Source organism: Meles meles, chromosome 8 (assembly GCF_922984935.1).
Source record: "Meles meles chromosome 8, mMelMel3.1 paternal haplotype, whole genome shotgun sequence".
NCBI lineage: Eukaryota > Metazoa > Chordata > Mammalia > Carnivora > Mustelidae > Meles > Meles meles.
In genome coordinates this window covers 109891291-109907987 of record NC_060073.1, presented here as the reverse complement: position 1 = coordinate 109907987, position 16697 = coordinate 109891291, and the positions used below count along the sequence as shown (strand labels likewise).

Here is a 16697-nt window from a genome sequence, read left to right as displayed (position 1 = left end):
AGGGTGGGACAGACAGCAATGTCAGGAAGGGGAGCTCCCTGCAGACAGGCACCCCGCCTCTCACCCCACTGTCCCTGCTGACCCCTTCTTGGTGACCTTCAGCACACCAAGACTGGTTGACATAGACAAAAAACCCCAACAACAACAAAAAAACCAACAATAAAGATAACATTAGGCCAGTCAAGTCAAAAAATTCAGACCAGAAAATCCCCATTGCAACTTTTTGACTCCATTCTTCGGTGGAGGGGGAGGGGTGGGCTCCGGTCCCCAGACCGAGCAGCAGAGACCCCTAGCACAGTCCTCAACCCTTCAGAAACCCTTGGTACATGTGAGCAAGAATAAATAAATCAACTTCCCAACTTAAGGCTGGGTGAAAATGGAGGGGGGGAGTCTTCTCAGGTCTCCCGTTCAGGACACCTTCCTCCCCAGGCCCCTCCGGGAGCCCCAAGGCTGGCAGGTGGGCTACCAACAGAAGGCTGAGGCTGAGGAAGGGTGCTGGGGGGCGGGGGGTGTCTCCAGGGGGAACGGACCCTCCTCCCAGGTTCAGGCCTGGGCCTCATAGCTGCTGGGGCCCAGGGCTCAGGTTTGGGTGTCCCCGCCCCCAGGGCAGACTCGGCCCCTCCTCGCGCGGTGGGCGGGCGGGCGCACCCCCAGGGCGGAGCGGCAGGAAGGCAGGAAGCCGCCACCAGCGCAGCCGTGAGCCTCATCTGCACCGGGGCCGGTGTGGATGGAGGATGCGGGGCCTGGAGGGGCCCGGCAGCCTCCGACCCCGTGGCTCCCTGGGGCAGCGGCTGGGCAGCCTCTCCGTCTTCACCCGCGACGACTTCGAGGGCACCTGGCGCCGTGTGGCCCGCGGCGGCTTCGGCCCCGCGCTCCAGGTGCGGCGCGTCCGGCGTCAAGCCCCCCACCCGTGCCCTCAGCCGGAGGCCGCCAGGGGCCTGCCCGCGCTGCCCCGCTCCGTCCGGAGGGCTGGAGGCCCCAGAGCTCCCCTGAGAGGGGCGCGGGGCTTGACCCCGGCACGGCCCTGGCAGCTTGTGTCCCCACCTGAAACGCGGTGGAGCCCCCGTCCCCCTGGTGGAACGCACGGAGGGCCGGGAAGGGGGGCGAGAACTGGAAACAGTTCGGCCCATCTGACCGCCCAGACTGGCCGGCCCCTTCCTCCTGGGTGTCAGCGTGGGCATGACTGCCCTTGATGGCCCTCTGCGTGGATCCGCCCCAGATTCTCCGCCAGGCCCGGCTGGGCTCGCCCAGAGTCTGTGGCACTTGGCCCAGCGATGCTCAGTGACCTGTGGAGAAGCACACACTCCCTCTCCGTCCTGTGGCCGTGGGCTTGGCCCCCGCCCAGCCAGTGCAGGCTAGGGGAGGCGTGGGGACTGGAGACTGCCCAGCCTGCCGGCCTGAGAGCCTGCCCAGGCCACGCGCGGGAGCTCAGGTAGGTCCTGCTGGCAAGTCAAGCTGGTGATGCGTGGCTCTGTCCTTGCTTTTGTTTCTAGCTCCGCCCCCCCTCCCCCCACACCAGGTGCAGTGTGGCCCACTCTGGGCGCACCTCCTTTCTCTGTGGCTGCCTCTTTCTCGCTGCGTGCACCTGTCTCTGCCTTCCCACTGAGATGGGCTCCAGTCTCCTTCCCATCGGATTTGCTTGGAGTGGCCGTGTGCCTCCCCCCCGCCCCGTGCAGCCCTGAAGAAGACACTTAGGACGTGAAGTCTGAGTGTGAGAATTGTGTCATTCTCCCAAGACTCCCAGGCCGGTAATCAAAGGGCCTGGTGAGGGGCATCTCCTATTGGCATCTTCTGTGGATGTCGTGTTCCCTTCGGCCACCATGCAAGTCCCCAAGACAGAGCCTCAGGTCCCACACACTCGAGACAGCCCCTCCTCTAATTCCTGGGCCCTCCAGCTGCTTCGTGAATTCGAGCAAAACGAGACAGCCCACAACTTGACCCTCTTCCTCCTTCAACACGCTCATGCTGGCTTTGGGGTACAGTCAGGCTTTTCTAGGGTTTGTCCATATCATTCAGACTTTGAAATGAAGGACAAAAGGACACAGATGTCATTGACGAGCCTGTACTGTTGGGTACTCACGACGACTTTCCCGTCCCAAGTTCTGGGAACCCTCTGGGGGAACGGGCCAAGGGATTTAATGATGATGGATGTCTGCTGAGTGGGCAGCTTTAAGCGAGTTCACTGGACTCTCTATACCTCTTCCTTCTTCCTTCGGTGGATGAAGGCTATGTGTCGCTTGCCGTGCTGGACTCTGAGATATAAAGAGTACAAACAGATATAGCCCTGTTCTCCTGGAGCTGGCAGGCTGCGGGGCAGAGACACTGGTCAGGTAACTCAAATGTGCTGCTGTGAGAAGAGCAAAAAGGAGACTGATGGTTCTGTGAGAGCTTATTCATACAGTTTGACCAGGATCAGAGAAGGCTTCCCCAAGATGACAGCCGAACGGAAGAGTGAAGGATGAGTGCGAGTAAAGTCGTTGAAGTGGAGAAAACTTTCCAGGAAGAGGCAGCAGAAAGTGCAAAGGGCCTGTGGCAGGAGGGATATAGTAAGTGAAAGGGTAGGGAGAGGCTGTTGGGGCTGGAGTTGAGAGAGAGGGAGCAGTGGAAAGCCACTGGAGAGTTAGCAACCACGTTAGGGGTGTGTGACAAAAAGGAGTCGATCAAATTTGCAGGATGGAAGATGGATTGGAAGGGTTGAGGGGCTGCTGGTCCACAATTAAGGGTTGTCATTCAGGCAAGAGATGATCTCCATCCAGCTTCTACGTAGTGAGAGAGGGAAAGGAATGGATTATGCAGGATTTAGGACGTAAACATCCACTTGACTTGGTGCTGGGCTGTCTGGGGGGTATGATGAGGAAGACGAATATCAAGGTTAACATGATGGTTGGCTTGCCCAGAGGAGCAAAGGCTCAGTAGAATGTCTGTTCCGTGAGAGCTGAGTCCATGCCCATTCAGCGCTCTATCCCCAAAGCCCAGCATGTGGTTGGTGTCTGTTGAATGATGTTGTTGACAATTAATAAAGGGAACGTGAAAGGATGCGCAGGTTGGGAGAAGAAATTCCTGAGCTCGGTTTCGTACAGGTTGAGTGTAAGGTGCCTTTTAAACAGCCGAAAAGAATTGTCAAATAGATTTCAGGTGAAGGTCTGAGCTAACAATATGAAAATTTGTGAGTCATTTGTTCTAAGTCCTAATTACAGCTAGGGCAGGGATGACATGCATTCACTGTAGGCACAAAGTAAGAGAAAAAAGGGTCCCAACCTCATGAAGTTTTATAGTTTAAGAAAGGAAGGAGTCTAGAGGAAGACAGGAAATAAGTAAATAATACAGAAATAAATCATTTTTATCTATAACACTGACAGCCTCCTGACATGTTCTTGATGAAAATACCTAAAGAAAGTTGAACAATCTGATCTTCCAAGAAAACAGTTGATCTGGAAATTCACTTGTGTGTCCAGGACCACGACAGATACCGAGGTGGTAAGAGACAGTGCCGACTGAGAAGGCAAGGGCCCGCCCAGGACTGGCTGATATACCAAGACCTGAAAACTTTCCTAGGCTGTAGCCCTGGGGGCAGGGGCGTCTTTGCACGCCTTAGCAACAGCTGCTCAGAGAAACATCGAGATCAGACACCCCATGACGGGGGCTGCTGGGGAGGGATGATGAGAAGCAGACACAGGACATGGGGGCAAGGAGTCTGGGTGTCTGGGGCAAGCAACTGGTGTTCCCATTTTATAGTGAAGAAACTGAGGCCCAGAGAGTTTACTGGCCCGGGGTCATGCAGAGCATAAGTGGTCAAACTGGGGGTTGAAATCAGGGCAGATCCCTGGCTTTTCCCCTCCGTGACGTGTCTCAGTTCCTGGGAACTGGAAAGGACAAGAGGAGACAGATAGGAAGGCCCGCAGAGGTAGAGGCGAGAGCAAGGGGCGCCTGGGACCACCCTGTCCCGAGGCGAGGGAGAGCAGGTGCTTTCTCTGGAGGTCAGCAGTCTCTGGCTGGCTTCCCGGGGCGCCCTGCACGCGCCTTCCCGCAGCCTTCCCGGCAGCCTCCGACTGCAGGGCCCACGCAGCAGCTTTGCAAATGCTGTGCTTTTAAAAATGTCATTTCTCCTTAATCCCCGTCCCCAAACAATCTCAACAATTTGCATATCTACTGCTCTGTGGGCCCAAACAGTGAACCTAACGAGAGTCTGCAAACGCTTATGCTATAAGGCCTTCCCTTAAGTCTTGACTTCTCTTCGGTTCAACAAAGAGGTATTGTGCCGTGCTCGCAGTGGGCTGGGGTGGGACGCATGAGGGATGATCGCGGTCCGTCCATAAAGCAGAGTACGTACAGCCCCTGCAGACCTTGCTTCGGGAGAATAGCCACGTGAGCAAGCCCGTGCCACTCACACTGGAAAAGCAGGTTGCAAAGCAACCCACACCGTGCGATGGCAAGGCAGAGGAGGGGGGTGGGGAGGAAGGAGTGCAAAGGAGAGAGATCCCTTGCACGTGTATGTATAAAAGAACATACTAAAATATGAACAGAGGCCAGCTCTGGAAGGTTGGATTGCTGATGGTTTAATTTTCTTCTATATAGCTCCCCGTACGCCCTTGATTTTCTACGAGGATCTATATTACTTTCATAATCCAAATGGCAATAGGCGAGCCTTTAAAACACAAGCATGGGGTGTGATGTTGGTCCTCCGGGGGCTTGTGATCTCCTGGGGGAAGCAAACATGGACAAGTGGCAGAATAAATGGGGGCTTTTCGTGGCCGCCTCTGTGGAATGGACTTTGTCCTGAGCCGGCAGACTCCTTCTCTTCCTGTCCTGGGCATCTTGCTGGGCCTCCTTCTAGCACTCTCCTTCCTCCTGCACTGCCTTGCCGGCCCCTGGGGCTTCTCAGGGTCTCCAGAGCCTGGCACTAAGCCTCGTTTGTTGCTCTGCTAACCGCTGTTGAATGAACCGGTCATCTCCTTCCCCCACCTGTGCCCCGCCTCCCCACAGCTGCGATGTGGAGCTTCTCAAAGAAGCAGCCAAAATGGAGATCAAATTTCCGCACATCATGTCCATCTACGGGTGTGCAGGAAGCCCCTGGGCATGGAGTTCATGGGCAGTGGCTCCCTGGAGAAGATGCCGCCCACACAAAGCCTCTCCCGGCAGCTCAAGTTCCACATCACCCCTGAGACCAGCCTGACCATGAGCTTTCTCCATAGCATCAAGCCACCCCTGCTCTACCGGGACCTCAAGCCAGGCAACCTCCTCCCGGATAGCAACATGCAGGGTAAAGGCCTGGTTGACCTCCCTGCCCCCTTTCCACGCCAGACTCTTTGACGGTGAGCCAGCCTGCCTGGCCTGCTGAGAGTTTTAAGTAGCTCCCTTCATGGACAAGTACTGAAGGCGAAGAGATGAGCAGTGGAGTCTGATGCTTGAATCTGGATATCAGGATGCCTGCAATGACTCCCCCTGAACCTCAGGCTTCTGTTTCTACTGTGGGTAGAATATTCCCCATCCCTCCCCTTCCTTGCTTTGGGTGGGGATGTGTGTAAATGAGATGATTCCCAAGAAAAGTTATGATGGCCTTCCGTTCCTAAAATGTGCCGCCCTCTTTTGCCCCAGGACCTTTGCACATTCTAGCCCTAGTGCCAGGAACAGTGTTCCCTTACTGCCTTCTTTATCTAGCAAGTCATGCCCATCTTCCAGTGCTCTGCTTAACACTGTCCTCTTGGGGAGGTTTCCTCTGGTCTACCCCAACAGCCCCTGTTGTATATCCTCACAGTTCCTCTGACTCTTCAGACTGCTAACCGCACTCATTAAGTCTACAGTCATTTGTGAAACTATTTCATTACTGACTATGCCCCCTATTTGAGTTAGCACTTGGGAGAGTAATGGGTTTGGGGTCTCATCTTTCTTAATCTGCTGCCTGATTCTCAGCACCCAGCCTAGCTGACCTGTGAATGAGTCCATGGATAGAAGCCAAGTGGGGGATAAACACACATGGTGTATTCAGGGCCCTTGGAAGTGGACAAACAGAAGCTCATCAAAGACGGTGACTTTACCCACGGCCCCTCTGGCTAATGGCAACACCTCTTAAGTACTTACTGTGTGCCCGACTCTGTTCTAGACACTTTTTGCTTATCCCCCATTTCACGCTTATAATAGCACTATGAGCTAAGTGTTCCTGTTATTTCCAGTTTATAGATGAGGAAGGTGAGGGTCCGAGATCAGTAACATGTCTGAGATCATGCCAAGGTCACACGTGGCAGAGCTGGAGAGGCCCGGGCCCTTAACCACTCCACTGTCCCGGCAAAGGGAGGCTGCGGGGCAGGGAGGGATCAAGGCAGGTTTCTGGAGGCAAGACTCTCGCTCCCTTATCCCTGCCCGCGGCTTCCTCCCAGATTTCGGACTCTGGCCTGCCCAAGTGGTTGGAACAGCCCATCCCGATGCAGTGCATGGAGAGGTCAGCACTGTGGGGCACCGTCAGCTACAGCCCCCCTGAGATGTGCTTGGAAGGTAACAAGGCCCTACGACCCAAGTACGATGTGTACAGGTGAGAGGCGGCTGGACTCCCTCCATGCCACACTCCCGGGGTTGGGGGTGCTGGTTATCACCACCCGGCCTGACACCCGCCGGTCCCAAGGGCATGATGGGACAGGGAGGAGGAAGGATGTAGGGGCACTCTGGCTGGAGAGGCTTTGCCCAGCCTCCCGGTGTGGGGTGACCATGTGTGGGGTGTGGTCCATAGGGCCTCCAGGGTGGGGTGATCATGGGTATCTGAGAAGGTGACTCAGGGAGCGCTCTGTCCTGTCTGCAGCTTTGGGACCGTCATCTACGTCATCTAGGGACTCGTCACTCAGAAGAAACCGTATTCAGGCAGGAGACGGTGGGGCAGTCTCGGGTGGGGTCCGGGAAGGCACTGAGAGAGGCTAAGGGCTTGCAGGGGCGGGACAAGTGGCGGCTTTGGGTTGGGGAGCAGCACATGCTTTAAGGATTCCCATCCCCCGCTCCTTCTTCCCTCCCTGCTGAATCTCAGTCTGTAACCTAGCTGTTTATTCATGGTGCATTTATGTTGCCCCTGCTGTGTGCACCCCTGTGGGTGCCGCCCATCACCCTGCCCAGCCCGCTGCTCTGGCCCTGGCGCCCTGCACGCACACAGCCTGGGCCTCCCCTTCAGCAGGGTGACCGTTGTCATCCCTCCCCGAAGCCTGTCTCAGACGAGTGGCCAGGTGAGGCCCAGCAGATGGTAAACTGAGGAGACGCTGTGGGATTGGGACCCCAAGAAGAGGTTCTGCTTCCCAGGTTCTTGTGTGGCCTGACCTGCCGTAGGAACTCGGGAGCTGCCTGGGGCAGGAGGGCATGGGAGCAAGGGCCGAGGTTCGAGGAGGCAGGAGAGGAGGTGGCGGAAACCTGGGCCACTCCTGAGGGCTCTGTGTGGCCCTGGGGCAGGGTCTGCATCTTGGGGCTGGAGGAGGGCAGCGGGGGAGGGGGCAGCTGAGGGTTGCAGCCCATCTGTCTGGGTCACTGTGCACCCTCGTGGGAGGTCAAGGAGAAGACCCATAGCGGCAGGGTCTGGGTGCAGCTCTCTTGCTTCTGAGTCTTCCGGTTAGCCGGGCTCTGTCCGGGGCCACAGCACCCTCATTTGTGAAATGTTCCCAGACCGCAAGATCACGCTAAAGGGGTCCCCCTTTCACGACTGTGGAGACACACATCTGTGTGGTGTGAGCCCTCAGAGATCACCCACCGGGTCCTGTCCCCTCATTTATGGGAAAGGACTGACCCTCAGAGGGCCAGGGACCTGCTAAATGTGGGCTCCTGAGCCACAGCCGGGATCCAGCTGTCCCGGTGTGCATGTGTGGGTGTATGTGAGTCCAGGAATGGATTCTGGGGTGGGGGGACACGGGGACTGTTAGGGTATCTAAAATGGGGAGCAGACTGGTGGCCACAGCCTGCTGCTTCCTTCTCTGTCTTTCTCCTTCATGGAGCAGACGCCGCAGTCGAGACAGACATGCTCCTGTCCCTGTTCCGGGGTCCTAAGGCAGCCCCCGAGAGTGAGGCTCTGGCCAGGATGGTGCCCTGCCAGCTGTCTCCCCCCACCTGGGGAGGTGCGTGTGGGCGGGGGGGGGGGTGGGCATCTTCCATAAGAGACCTCCGGGGTGGGGGAGGCAGGGGGGATGCATGTACGATGCGTGGGCTTGTCCTTCTCGAGGTCCCCCTGGCTGAGGGAGCAGATGGGGGCTGAGAGCCAGCCCAGCCCACACTGCTGGCCATGCCAGGCAGCCCCCTTGGGGACAGCCGTTCCTCATTTGCACAGTGGTGGCTGTGGCTCAGAGTCCCTGAGAAGGGCTCATCAGAGTCCTGCCTGCGGGCTTTCACGCCGGCATCAGTGTCCCCAGCGTCCTCACTCCCTAGCACTGGAACCGGCCGTGGGCTGGCAGGGCTCCTGGCCGAATCACGGGGCCGGCCACCCTGTACTCCACATGGTCCAAGGGAATCAAGACCCCAGACCACCTCTTCTGGCAGGCTGTCCCCCGCTCAGGACCCTCCTGCAGACCCAGCTGTCGGTCGCAATGGCACGGGAGGGGCTTCCTAGGACAGGTGCTGGAGAGAGGGGGGAGTGCAGGAGGATACAGACCAGAACTGCCTCGCTGGTCTAATCTGCCCCCTTGTCTTCTGATTCCCTCTGCCCTGTCAGTGGTGAGGTCAGCCAAGAGCTAACAGACAGGGGTGAGTCCACAGAGCCACGGCTGGAACCGGAGAATTCCCAGGGAGGAGAAAGTGGACTCAAGCTGCTCCCTTTCCACCTCTCCCCTGCCCACCACCCCTGACCCAACCCTCTGCCCGGCTCATCCCAAATCAGAAGTTGGTATGTCCCTTTCCAGACAGTGGCTCCAGGTTCCAGAAATGCACATGCCTTCAGGGGTCAGGCTCTGCTTCCCCTCCAGGCTTGTGTTCTTGGAAGGCCTGACTCCTCCTCTCCTGGCTTGCAAGCCTGACTGAGTTGCAGAATGACCTGGGGGATGAAAGCTCCCCCATGCCTGGGCCACCTAGAGCGATTAAATCAGAATCTTGGGGGCGGGGTTGGGGGGTTGGGGGGGTGGGGCGGTGATTGGCCTGGGCAGGGGTTTTTGTTGTTGTTGTTGTTGTTTGTTTTGAAAACTGTTGTTTTTGGTCCGGATACACTTTTGGGTAGAGCAGGAGGAAGCCTTAGCAGCCAAAGCTCAGATCATAGAGCCTATTTTCAGCTGGCATTGACTTTGTGCCAAGCACGCCCCTGAAACTCTTGGCTACCCAGGCTCTTCTTGCAACGGTGGCACGAAGTGGGCATTGTTGGTGGCCTCTTTCTGGATCAGGATCTGGAGGCTCAGGGACGGCAGGGAATTGGCTAAGGTCTGGCGGTGCGAAGCGTGGGTTTGCTCCCAGGCCTTCTTCTGCTCCCTCCTCACGGGACGGGCTGCCAGAGTCCGACCTCCAGGACACGGGAGGCTGTGCAGAGATCTGTGATAGCAGGAGAGACTGCCCCCCCTCCCAGAGTCCCTGTTCCTGGTTGGCACTTGCAGGAGGCAGGGGCCTGGACGAGATGACCTGCGGCCAGGCCAGAGGTCCTCCTTCCAACCCCATCTTCCCCCCAGCAGACTCCGGAGACTACTTGAAGCGCGTCCTGGGACGAGGAGCTGCTGGCTGTGAGAACGAAGTCACTCCCCTCCACTTCCCGGTGGTGCAGGGCACAGGAGAGGCTGCTGCTGGCTCACGAGGTCCCCGTGGACGGCCAGAGTGCCTGCGGCTCCACGCCCCTCCTCATCGCCGCCCAGGACCAGCAGCCCGACCTCTGCGCCCTGCTCCTGCAGCACGGGTGGACGCCAAGCTGGCAGAGGAGGACAGCTGGGCCCCGCTGCCCTTCGTAGCCCAGAGCGGTGGTGACAGCCCCGCGCCTCCCACCCCCTGGACCACGGGCCCATGTGGGTGCCCAGGAGCACGAGGGTGGACCCCGCCCCACCTGGCCACACAGAACACCTCTGAGAACGTGGCTCAGCTTCTGGCCCCCCGTCGAGCTGACCCCAACCTGCGTGAGGCCGAGGGCAGGACCCCTCTGCACGTGGCCACCTACTTTGGCCACACCAGCCTGGTCAAGCTGCCGACGGGCCAGGGGGCCGAGCTGGAGGCCAGCAGAGAAACCTGAGGACGCCCCTGCCCCTGGCGGTGGAGAGGCCAAGTGAGGGCCATCCGGCACCTGCTGAATAGTGGGGCGGCTCCTGATGCCCTTGACCGGAGCAGACAGCGGCCACCAGGGGTAAGTGCCTGGCCTGCGAGGCGCTGCTCAGGGGCGGTGCTGGCTTCGAGCTGCCGAGCCGGCAGGGCTGGACGCCCCTGCACCTCGCGGCCTGCAAGGGCCTCTTGGAGGTTGTCGTCCTGCTGGCAGAGAACCAGGCGAACGTGGGAGCTCCCAGAGGCATGAAGAGGACGCCCCTGCACCCAGCTGCCCGCCACGGGGCGGAGCTGGCGGCGTTGGCGCTGCTGTGGTGAGACACTGACCTCCCTGCGGCCAAGCGGGGGGCTGGACCCCCCTCCACCTGGTCGTCCAGAGGGGCGTCTTCCTGAGCATCCTCAGCCTCCTGGAGCACCGCAGATGCCCTTGCCCGCAGCAAGGTGGCCTGACGCCCGCCCACCTGAAAGCCCTCAAGGGCACGTGGCCATCCCCAAAGGGCTGCTTGCGCTGGTGCCCGGCTGGGCATCCGGGATGGGGCGGGCTGTGCACCCCCGCAGCTGGCCCTCCGGAGCGGAATGCAGAGCACGATCGCCCTCCCGGCGGGCAAGGAGCCCTCCTCGCTGGCCCTTCTGGGGGGTGGTGAGCCAGGAGCCCAGACAAAAAGCCAGACAATGGGCTCCTTCCTTAACCTGGGAGGGAGAGGGGCTGGGGAAGGGACGCTGGGCTGCTGGCAGGGCCCCTTCCCTGTCCTTGCCACCTGTCCCTTGACCTTGAGAGGAAGCCGAAACTTGGTCTCCCCCTAGAGGGAGGGGGAAACCGGTGCCGAGGTGGGAGCTGGGTGGGAGCCGGGGCTCCCTCTAACTCCTCCTATACGGGACCCGAGCCCTCTTCCTCCCCAAGACCCTTGCCACCTGCTGTCGTTCGCCCCAGACCTCACAGGGGACCACAGAGAAGAGGGACACACTGCCTCCCAGTTGGTCCCTGTGCGACTTGGTCCCCATCTCCAGTGAGGCCGGCTGGCCAGCCGCGGGGTGTTCAAGAGCGGCAGGAGCCCACACTTGGGAGGGAATCTCCGCCCACTGTTGAAAGCTTGTGGCAGAGACCGCATGTCTGGCGGGCCTGGCTTCAGTGCCTGGGGCTCTTGCGTGGTTTCCGTGGCGGGGAAGCAAGGCTGTGCTCCAGCCCCCACGAGGGGTCCTCCGTGGGGGGCTCCATCCCCCTCCCCCACCCCTTCACTGGGTCAAGCTACATGGCCAAGTTTCCAGCCCTGAGGTCAGCAACAGGGTGGATCTGAATCTCCCCTTTGGAGATGGGCCGACCTCTGGGGCCAGTAGTGTTACTGTGGGTGCGGTGTGTGTGCAAGTTCACGCAGCAGGAGGAGGCAGGGGCAGCTGGGGGCGGTGAGGGGCTGAGGAGGGTGCGGGATGGCTTCTTGGGGCTCGGTGTGGAGCTCCAGGACGGGGACGTCCCTCCAGACAGCTGTAGCTCCGGGCGCTCTCCCCTGGGGACACTACCCCCCCACCCCCCCCCCACCCACCCACTGCCGGCCTGGCCCGTCCTCCAGGCTGTGGGCAGGGCTGGGCTGCTCACACTAACCAGCTTCTGCTTCCGCCCTGGCTCTGCCGGGAATGGCTGACCTCGGGTCAGGGTGGGAGGTTCGAGTGGGGGCAGAATGGGTGCCCGAAAATCGCAGCCCGCTCCGCTCCGCCTCTGCATTGCTGGAGCAGCCCCTCCGGCTCTTCGACTGTCAGAGAGAAGGAACCTCCTGCTCCCGTCCCCACCCCCAGCCACGTGGTTGGCCCACCTCTGCCTGTGCTCCTGCTGGGCTGGACTGGGGCCTCCTGTCCGCATGGGGTGAGAGGCGGAGCCGAGAATCTCCCTGGTCGAGCTGGAGAGCCGCCGGGCTGAGGTCTCAGAGCTTCTCCCTGCTTCCTTCCTTAGCACCACCATGACGGCAGTCACTGGCCAGCAGCCCCGGGGAGCCCGGGTTTTCCTCTCCTGCCTGGATGAGCGGGGACTCCTGAGGACCACTGCAGGTGACACTCAGCAGAACGTTCCATTCTCCTACTCCCTGCTGGCCGCCCGGTCCATTCTCCCTGTTCTTCCTGGGACTGGGCTTCAGGCAAGACTCGTAGCTGAAAGTTCCCCTGGGAGTTCTGTCTTCCCCAGAATGTGCTAGAGCAGGAAGGGGGAAGGGGAGAGGGCTCCGTGCCATCCGTGATCCTTGCACGCTGGCTCCCAGTCTAGGATTCTTCCGCACGAGCCAGAGGGGGGTGTGGGGCTACAGGTACAGAGCCGAGTGAGCTCAGATCAATCCATGGGGATAGCCAGGAGTGAGGCACCGGGAAACAGTGGAGTCTGGGCTATCCTCTTGGAAAGAATTTGAGGAAGGACCTTGCAGAAAGGAGCTAGGAAAGATAAATGATTCTTTTACACCTGTTGTCCTATAAGGGGCAAGGATCCCATGGAGTGGGGCCAGGACTACCCATGAGAATCATTTCAGCTCATTAACTTGATGATCCCAGGGTCCAGGCCTAGATTCCCAGACCACTGCTTTCTCTACCCCCTTCTTCCAAGAGGTAGCGGAGGTCATGGCTTCAGGCCAGCTCTGGCCAACAACCCTTGCATCGCCTACCAGCACCTTTTTCTCCCTTTTCAAACCAACCTGAGCCAGACACAGACACACAGCATCTACCCTGAATCCCACTGCAACACAGCCGCCTTCTAGAGATTTCCAAGGCATGTTCAAAATTGGATTTCATTGAGGCCCTTGAAATTCCCAAGGAGAGGGTCTCCAGTTGAATTTCAAACACTGTTTAGGGGAATTCGGGGAGACTGAGGATAGGAACTCCCTCGTTTCCTTCTGGGCATCTCTGCTTGGAGACTCTACAGGGCCCTTAAACTCAAAAGGTCCCAAACTGAACATTCTCTCCCCCTCCACAAGTCTGTCCATCATCCTCTCTCCCTCACTGTAGTTGAAGGTACCTGAACTGCTCACCGAGGAGTCATTCTAGACCAGTGTTGTCCAACAGGGCGTCCTGGGATGGTGGAAGCCTGCTCTGTCCGCGGCTGCTCCGGAGGATAGCCGCTGGCCCATGTGTTACTGAGCACCCGACGTGGCCAGCGTGGCTTAATAAGCTTAAGTAGCCACACGCACTGGGAGACCACACGGTCTCTAAGCTCCCTGGGCTGTCCCTCATCCCGTCAGCTCCCAGGCGCAGGGGGTCCGACAGGAAGGGCTTTCTGGAAAATGCGTGCGTGGAAGGAGGACAAGGACACAGCAGGCAGCGGGCAGGGCCTGGACTAGATGGAGGGGCCGGGGACCCTAGAGGCCAGGGAATGTGGACGAGCAAGTAGGCTGGGGTGCAGGCAGCTGGAGAGCTGATGGCACGGGGACACCCTGATGCCCATCCTGGTTTCAGAGCCTGGACCTCGGACTCAATGGAAGGGGCAGTGGGGAACTGCTGTCACTTTGTGAGCAGAGTAAAATCCGAATGATCTGTGTGCTCCCAAGACCCTCCAGCTGGGCGCAGGGTGAGGGAGGGATGCTCTGGTGAGGCAGATGCTCATGTGGCCAGGGGCCAGGCAGACAGTGTCTACGGCTGGGGCCGCTCAGGAAAACCACATGCGCCTGCCCAAACTCTGTGCCAAGTCCCCTGCCCCTCCTCCCCCAAACGGTACCACCCCCTCCCCTGGCACCAGGGAGCCCACCTCCCTCTCTCTGGCCTCTTGCACATGCCCAGGTCTCAGGAAGGAGCCAGGGGCCACAGCATGGGCTCAGAGCTGCCAGGCCTCCAACCAGAAGGAAAAGGCCTCTCCAGATGCCTTGCCCATGGGGCTTCTCCCCAGCAGCACTCACCCTGCTGCCTTTGCCAGGTCACAGAGCTGGGATGGCACAGGGGGACGAGGTATCCTCTTGACCTTGCGCCACCAGGCCCCCCAAAGCCAAGGTGGAAGCCGTCCCTTCCGGAGATGCTCTGCTCTCTTGCTTGCCCCCGCCCCCACCCGGCTTCTCCGGAAGCAGAGCGAGGGGCATCTGGTTGACAGGAGGGTACGCCCAGACTCTGATCTGCCACTAAGACCCCTCTAGAAATGACTCCCCTCTCTGCACACCCGTCCCCCCACTCATTTGCTCTGCAGCCCAAATGGCTGTCAGGTTATTCACAGGGACTTGAGGGACCCAAAAGACTGGTCCCAGATGCTTTCTCTTTCTCTCTCTCCCTACCTTGGTAGACACGCGCTCACCACACTAGCCTCCTCCAGCCGTGCTCAGCGCTGGTCAGGAGACAGAGTGGACCGTGCAAGATGGGGATTTGGAACCCTGGGCTCAGGGGCCAGCCTGCCGTCCTGGCAGTCGGCCTCCCTGTGAGAGAGGCTTCATCTGTAACAGGGGACCCTGTGGACGGATACCGGGGGTACGCAGAGGGCAGCGTCAAGGGGGCAAGGCATAGGATGGGAGCTAATGGCCACAGAAGCAGCTTGTGTCTTGGGGCCTGGGAGGGCGATGAGGTAGGGGGACACAAGGCTGGGTCATGCCATCTGTGGGACAGGGATGGGGTGGGAAGGGATCCCAGATAGGTGGACACACTGATCCCCAAGGCAGGCCAGTCCTCAGTGTCCCTCCTTGCAGATGACTGACCGTCCCTGTTCTGAGACCCCTGGGGAAGTAGGACAGGCAGTCGCTTCTTTTGGGGGCCTCCTGCCCCGCCATTCAGGCCGTCCTCTGTGCCATCAGCCTCTTGCCCTCACCAATTCCAGACCAAGGCGGGCCACGTCATTGTCGTCACCTACATGACCAGTGTCCCCACCCCCAGCCAGGGCTCTGCTGTGGAGAATGTGCAGTTTGTACGGCTGTAGTGAGATTGTTGGGTTAGCGCCTGGCACCCTCCGGGCTGGGAGCTCTGCAAATACCGCGGTCACGTCTCCCCTTCCTGTTTCACTCCTAGCACCTTGCTCAGGGCCCGGAGCACAGTGGTTGCCCCAGCAACTGCCACCGAGGACCCCAGCGGTGGTGGGTGGAGGGAGGAAATGCAGTGTCTCCTGCATCGCCCGCCTGCCCAGTGCCAGGACGTCTCCCCGGCTGGTGGCCCGCGGGGACTCCTCCAGAAGGCACGAGGGAAAGAGTAAGGGCCTGCAGCTTTGAAGACTTGCAGTCACTCAGGGACACGCACGAGGCCATGTGCCAAGTGCCAGCTGTGCCTGACCCCGCGCTGGGGCACCGTGGGGAGGGAGATGGCTGTTAGACGTGACAGGCTATAAAGGCAGATCATTTACCAATTAAAAGTCATTCTTGGAAGAAAGATGGGCTTCGCGGCAGAAGGGGGAAGGCAGGGAGCAAAACAGGGCTCCCGTCAGGCGGCCTCGTGGGAGAGAGCAGAGCCTGGGCTGCCCCCTCCCACCGCAGCGTTCCCCGGGGCCCCCACCTATCCCTCTGCCCCTGAAGAGTTGAGGGGGGAGGGGGTGGAGCCGGCCCTCCCCCTGCCCCCTCTAGCTGTCACTCTGCTGTCTGGCAGAAAGCCTTGAGGCTTCGTGACAGCTGTGGGCAACCTTCCCCTGCCCCGCCTCCCGCCCCTGCCTGCCCTCTTCCCCTCTCCTCCCCTCAGCACCTTCCCAAAGTCAGCACCTTCCCAAACTGCCTCCCCTCCCTTTCTGCTTGCCTGTCTGCCTGCCATCAGCCCTCCCTCCCTTCTTCCTTCCTTCCCTTCCTCCTTCCTTCCTTTTCTTCCCGCCCTCCCTCCTTCCTTCCCTCTCTCCCTTCCTTCCTTCCCTCCTTCTTTCCTCCATCTTTCCTTCCCCTTCTTTCCTTCCCTCCCTCTTTCCTCCATTCTTCCATCCTCTCTCTCCTCTCTTTGTATGTCTTCCAATCCCGCAGCTGAGAAACCTGTGTGACCTCGTAAGATTTCCAGGGATGAGGTGCGCGTTTACGCTTCTGTCCAAGGCGAGATCGCAGGCTGAGTGTGTGGCGTGTGTCTGCATACCCGGGTGTGTGTTGGCTATGGGGTGGGCATCGGCAGCCGAGAAGTCCTCGGGGTTCCTCGCGCCCCCAAGGCTCCGCCGCCTTCCGCAGGAGGCAGTCACTGGGTTGTCCGGACGCCTCCTGAGCTGGACCAGGGGCCTGTCTTGCCCAGCCTCCAGGATCTGGGTGCTTCTGGGGACAGGGGCCTCTCCCGGGGCTTAGCTCTACGTGCAGGTTCAGGGAGAAGATCAAAGTCCGTAATTAAGTGTTCAGGGCAAGTGAAGTGCTCCAAGCTTTGGTGCTAAAAATACTGTGTTCTGCGCGCAGATGATGCCCTGACAGCTCCCCGAGCCCGAGCCCGCGGGTGCCGGCGCCTTGTTTGTCATCAGCGCTCTTGTTCCCAAGGTGCTGAGAACATTCCTCCTTCGCCGGGTTGACTGATGCTTCATTTCTTAAAGCCAAATTTCTGTTTTCAGGGCAGTGCCAGTTTGGGGCTCTGGAAGGCTTGGAGGTATGACTGTGATGGAGGCCGAGGGAAGGGAGGACCCCCCCGCCCCCCCG

General features: G+C 59.6%; 1 protein-coding gene across 1 annotated transcript; it reads left to right on the top strand.

The window, feature by feature from the left end:
• Nucleotides 1-734: 734 nt before the first annotated feature.
• On the top strand, nucleotides 735-15037 carry ANKK1 (ankyrin repeat and kinase domain containing 1). The gene is given in 17 exon segments (XM_046015975.1): nucleotides 735-931; nucleotides 4981-5054; nucleotides 5057-5260; nucleotides 5302-5312; nucleotides 6375-6526; nucleotides 7096-7224; nucleotides 7226-7275; nucleotides 7962-8078; nucleotides 9534-9699; nucleotides 9701-9825; nucleotides 9828-10133; nucleotides 10136-10175; nucleotides 10177-10244; nucleotides 10247-10522; nucleotides 10525-10684; nucleotides 10686-10843; nucleotides 14916-15037. Coding segments are annotated over 17 exon segments (2355 nt in total).
• The last annotated feature ends 1660 nt before the right edge of the window (nucleotides 15038-16697 follow it).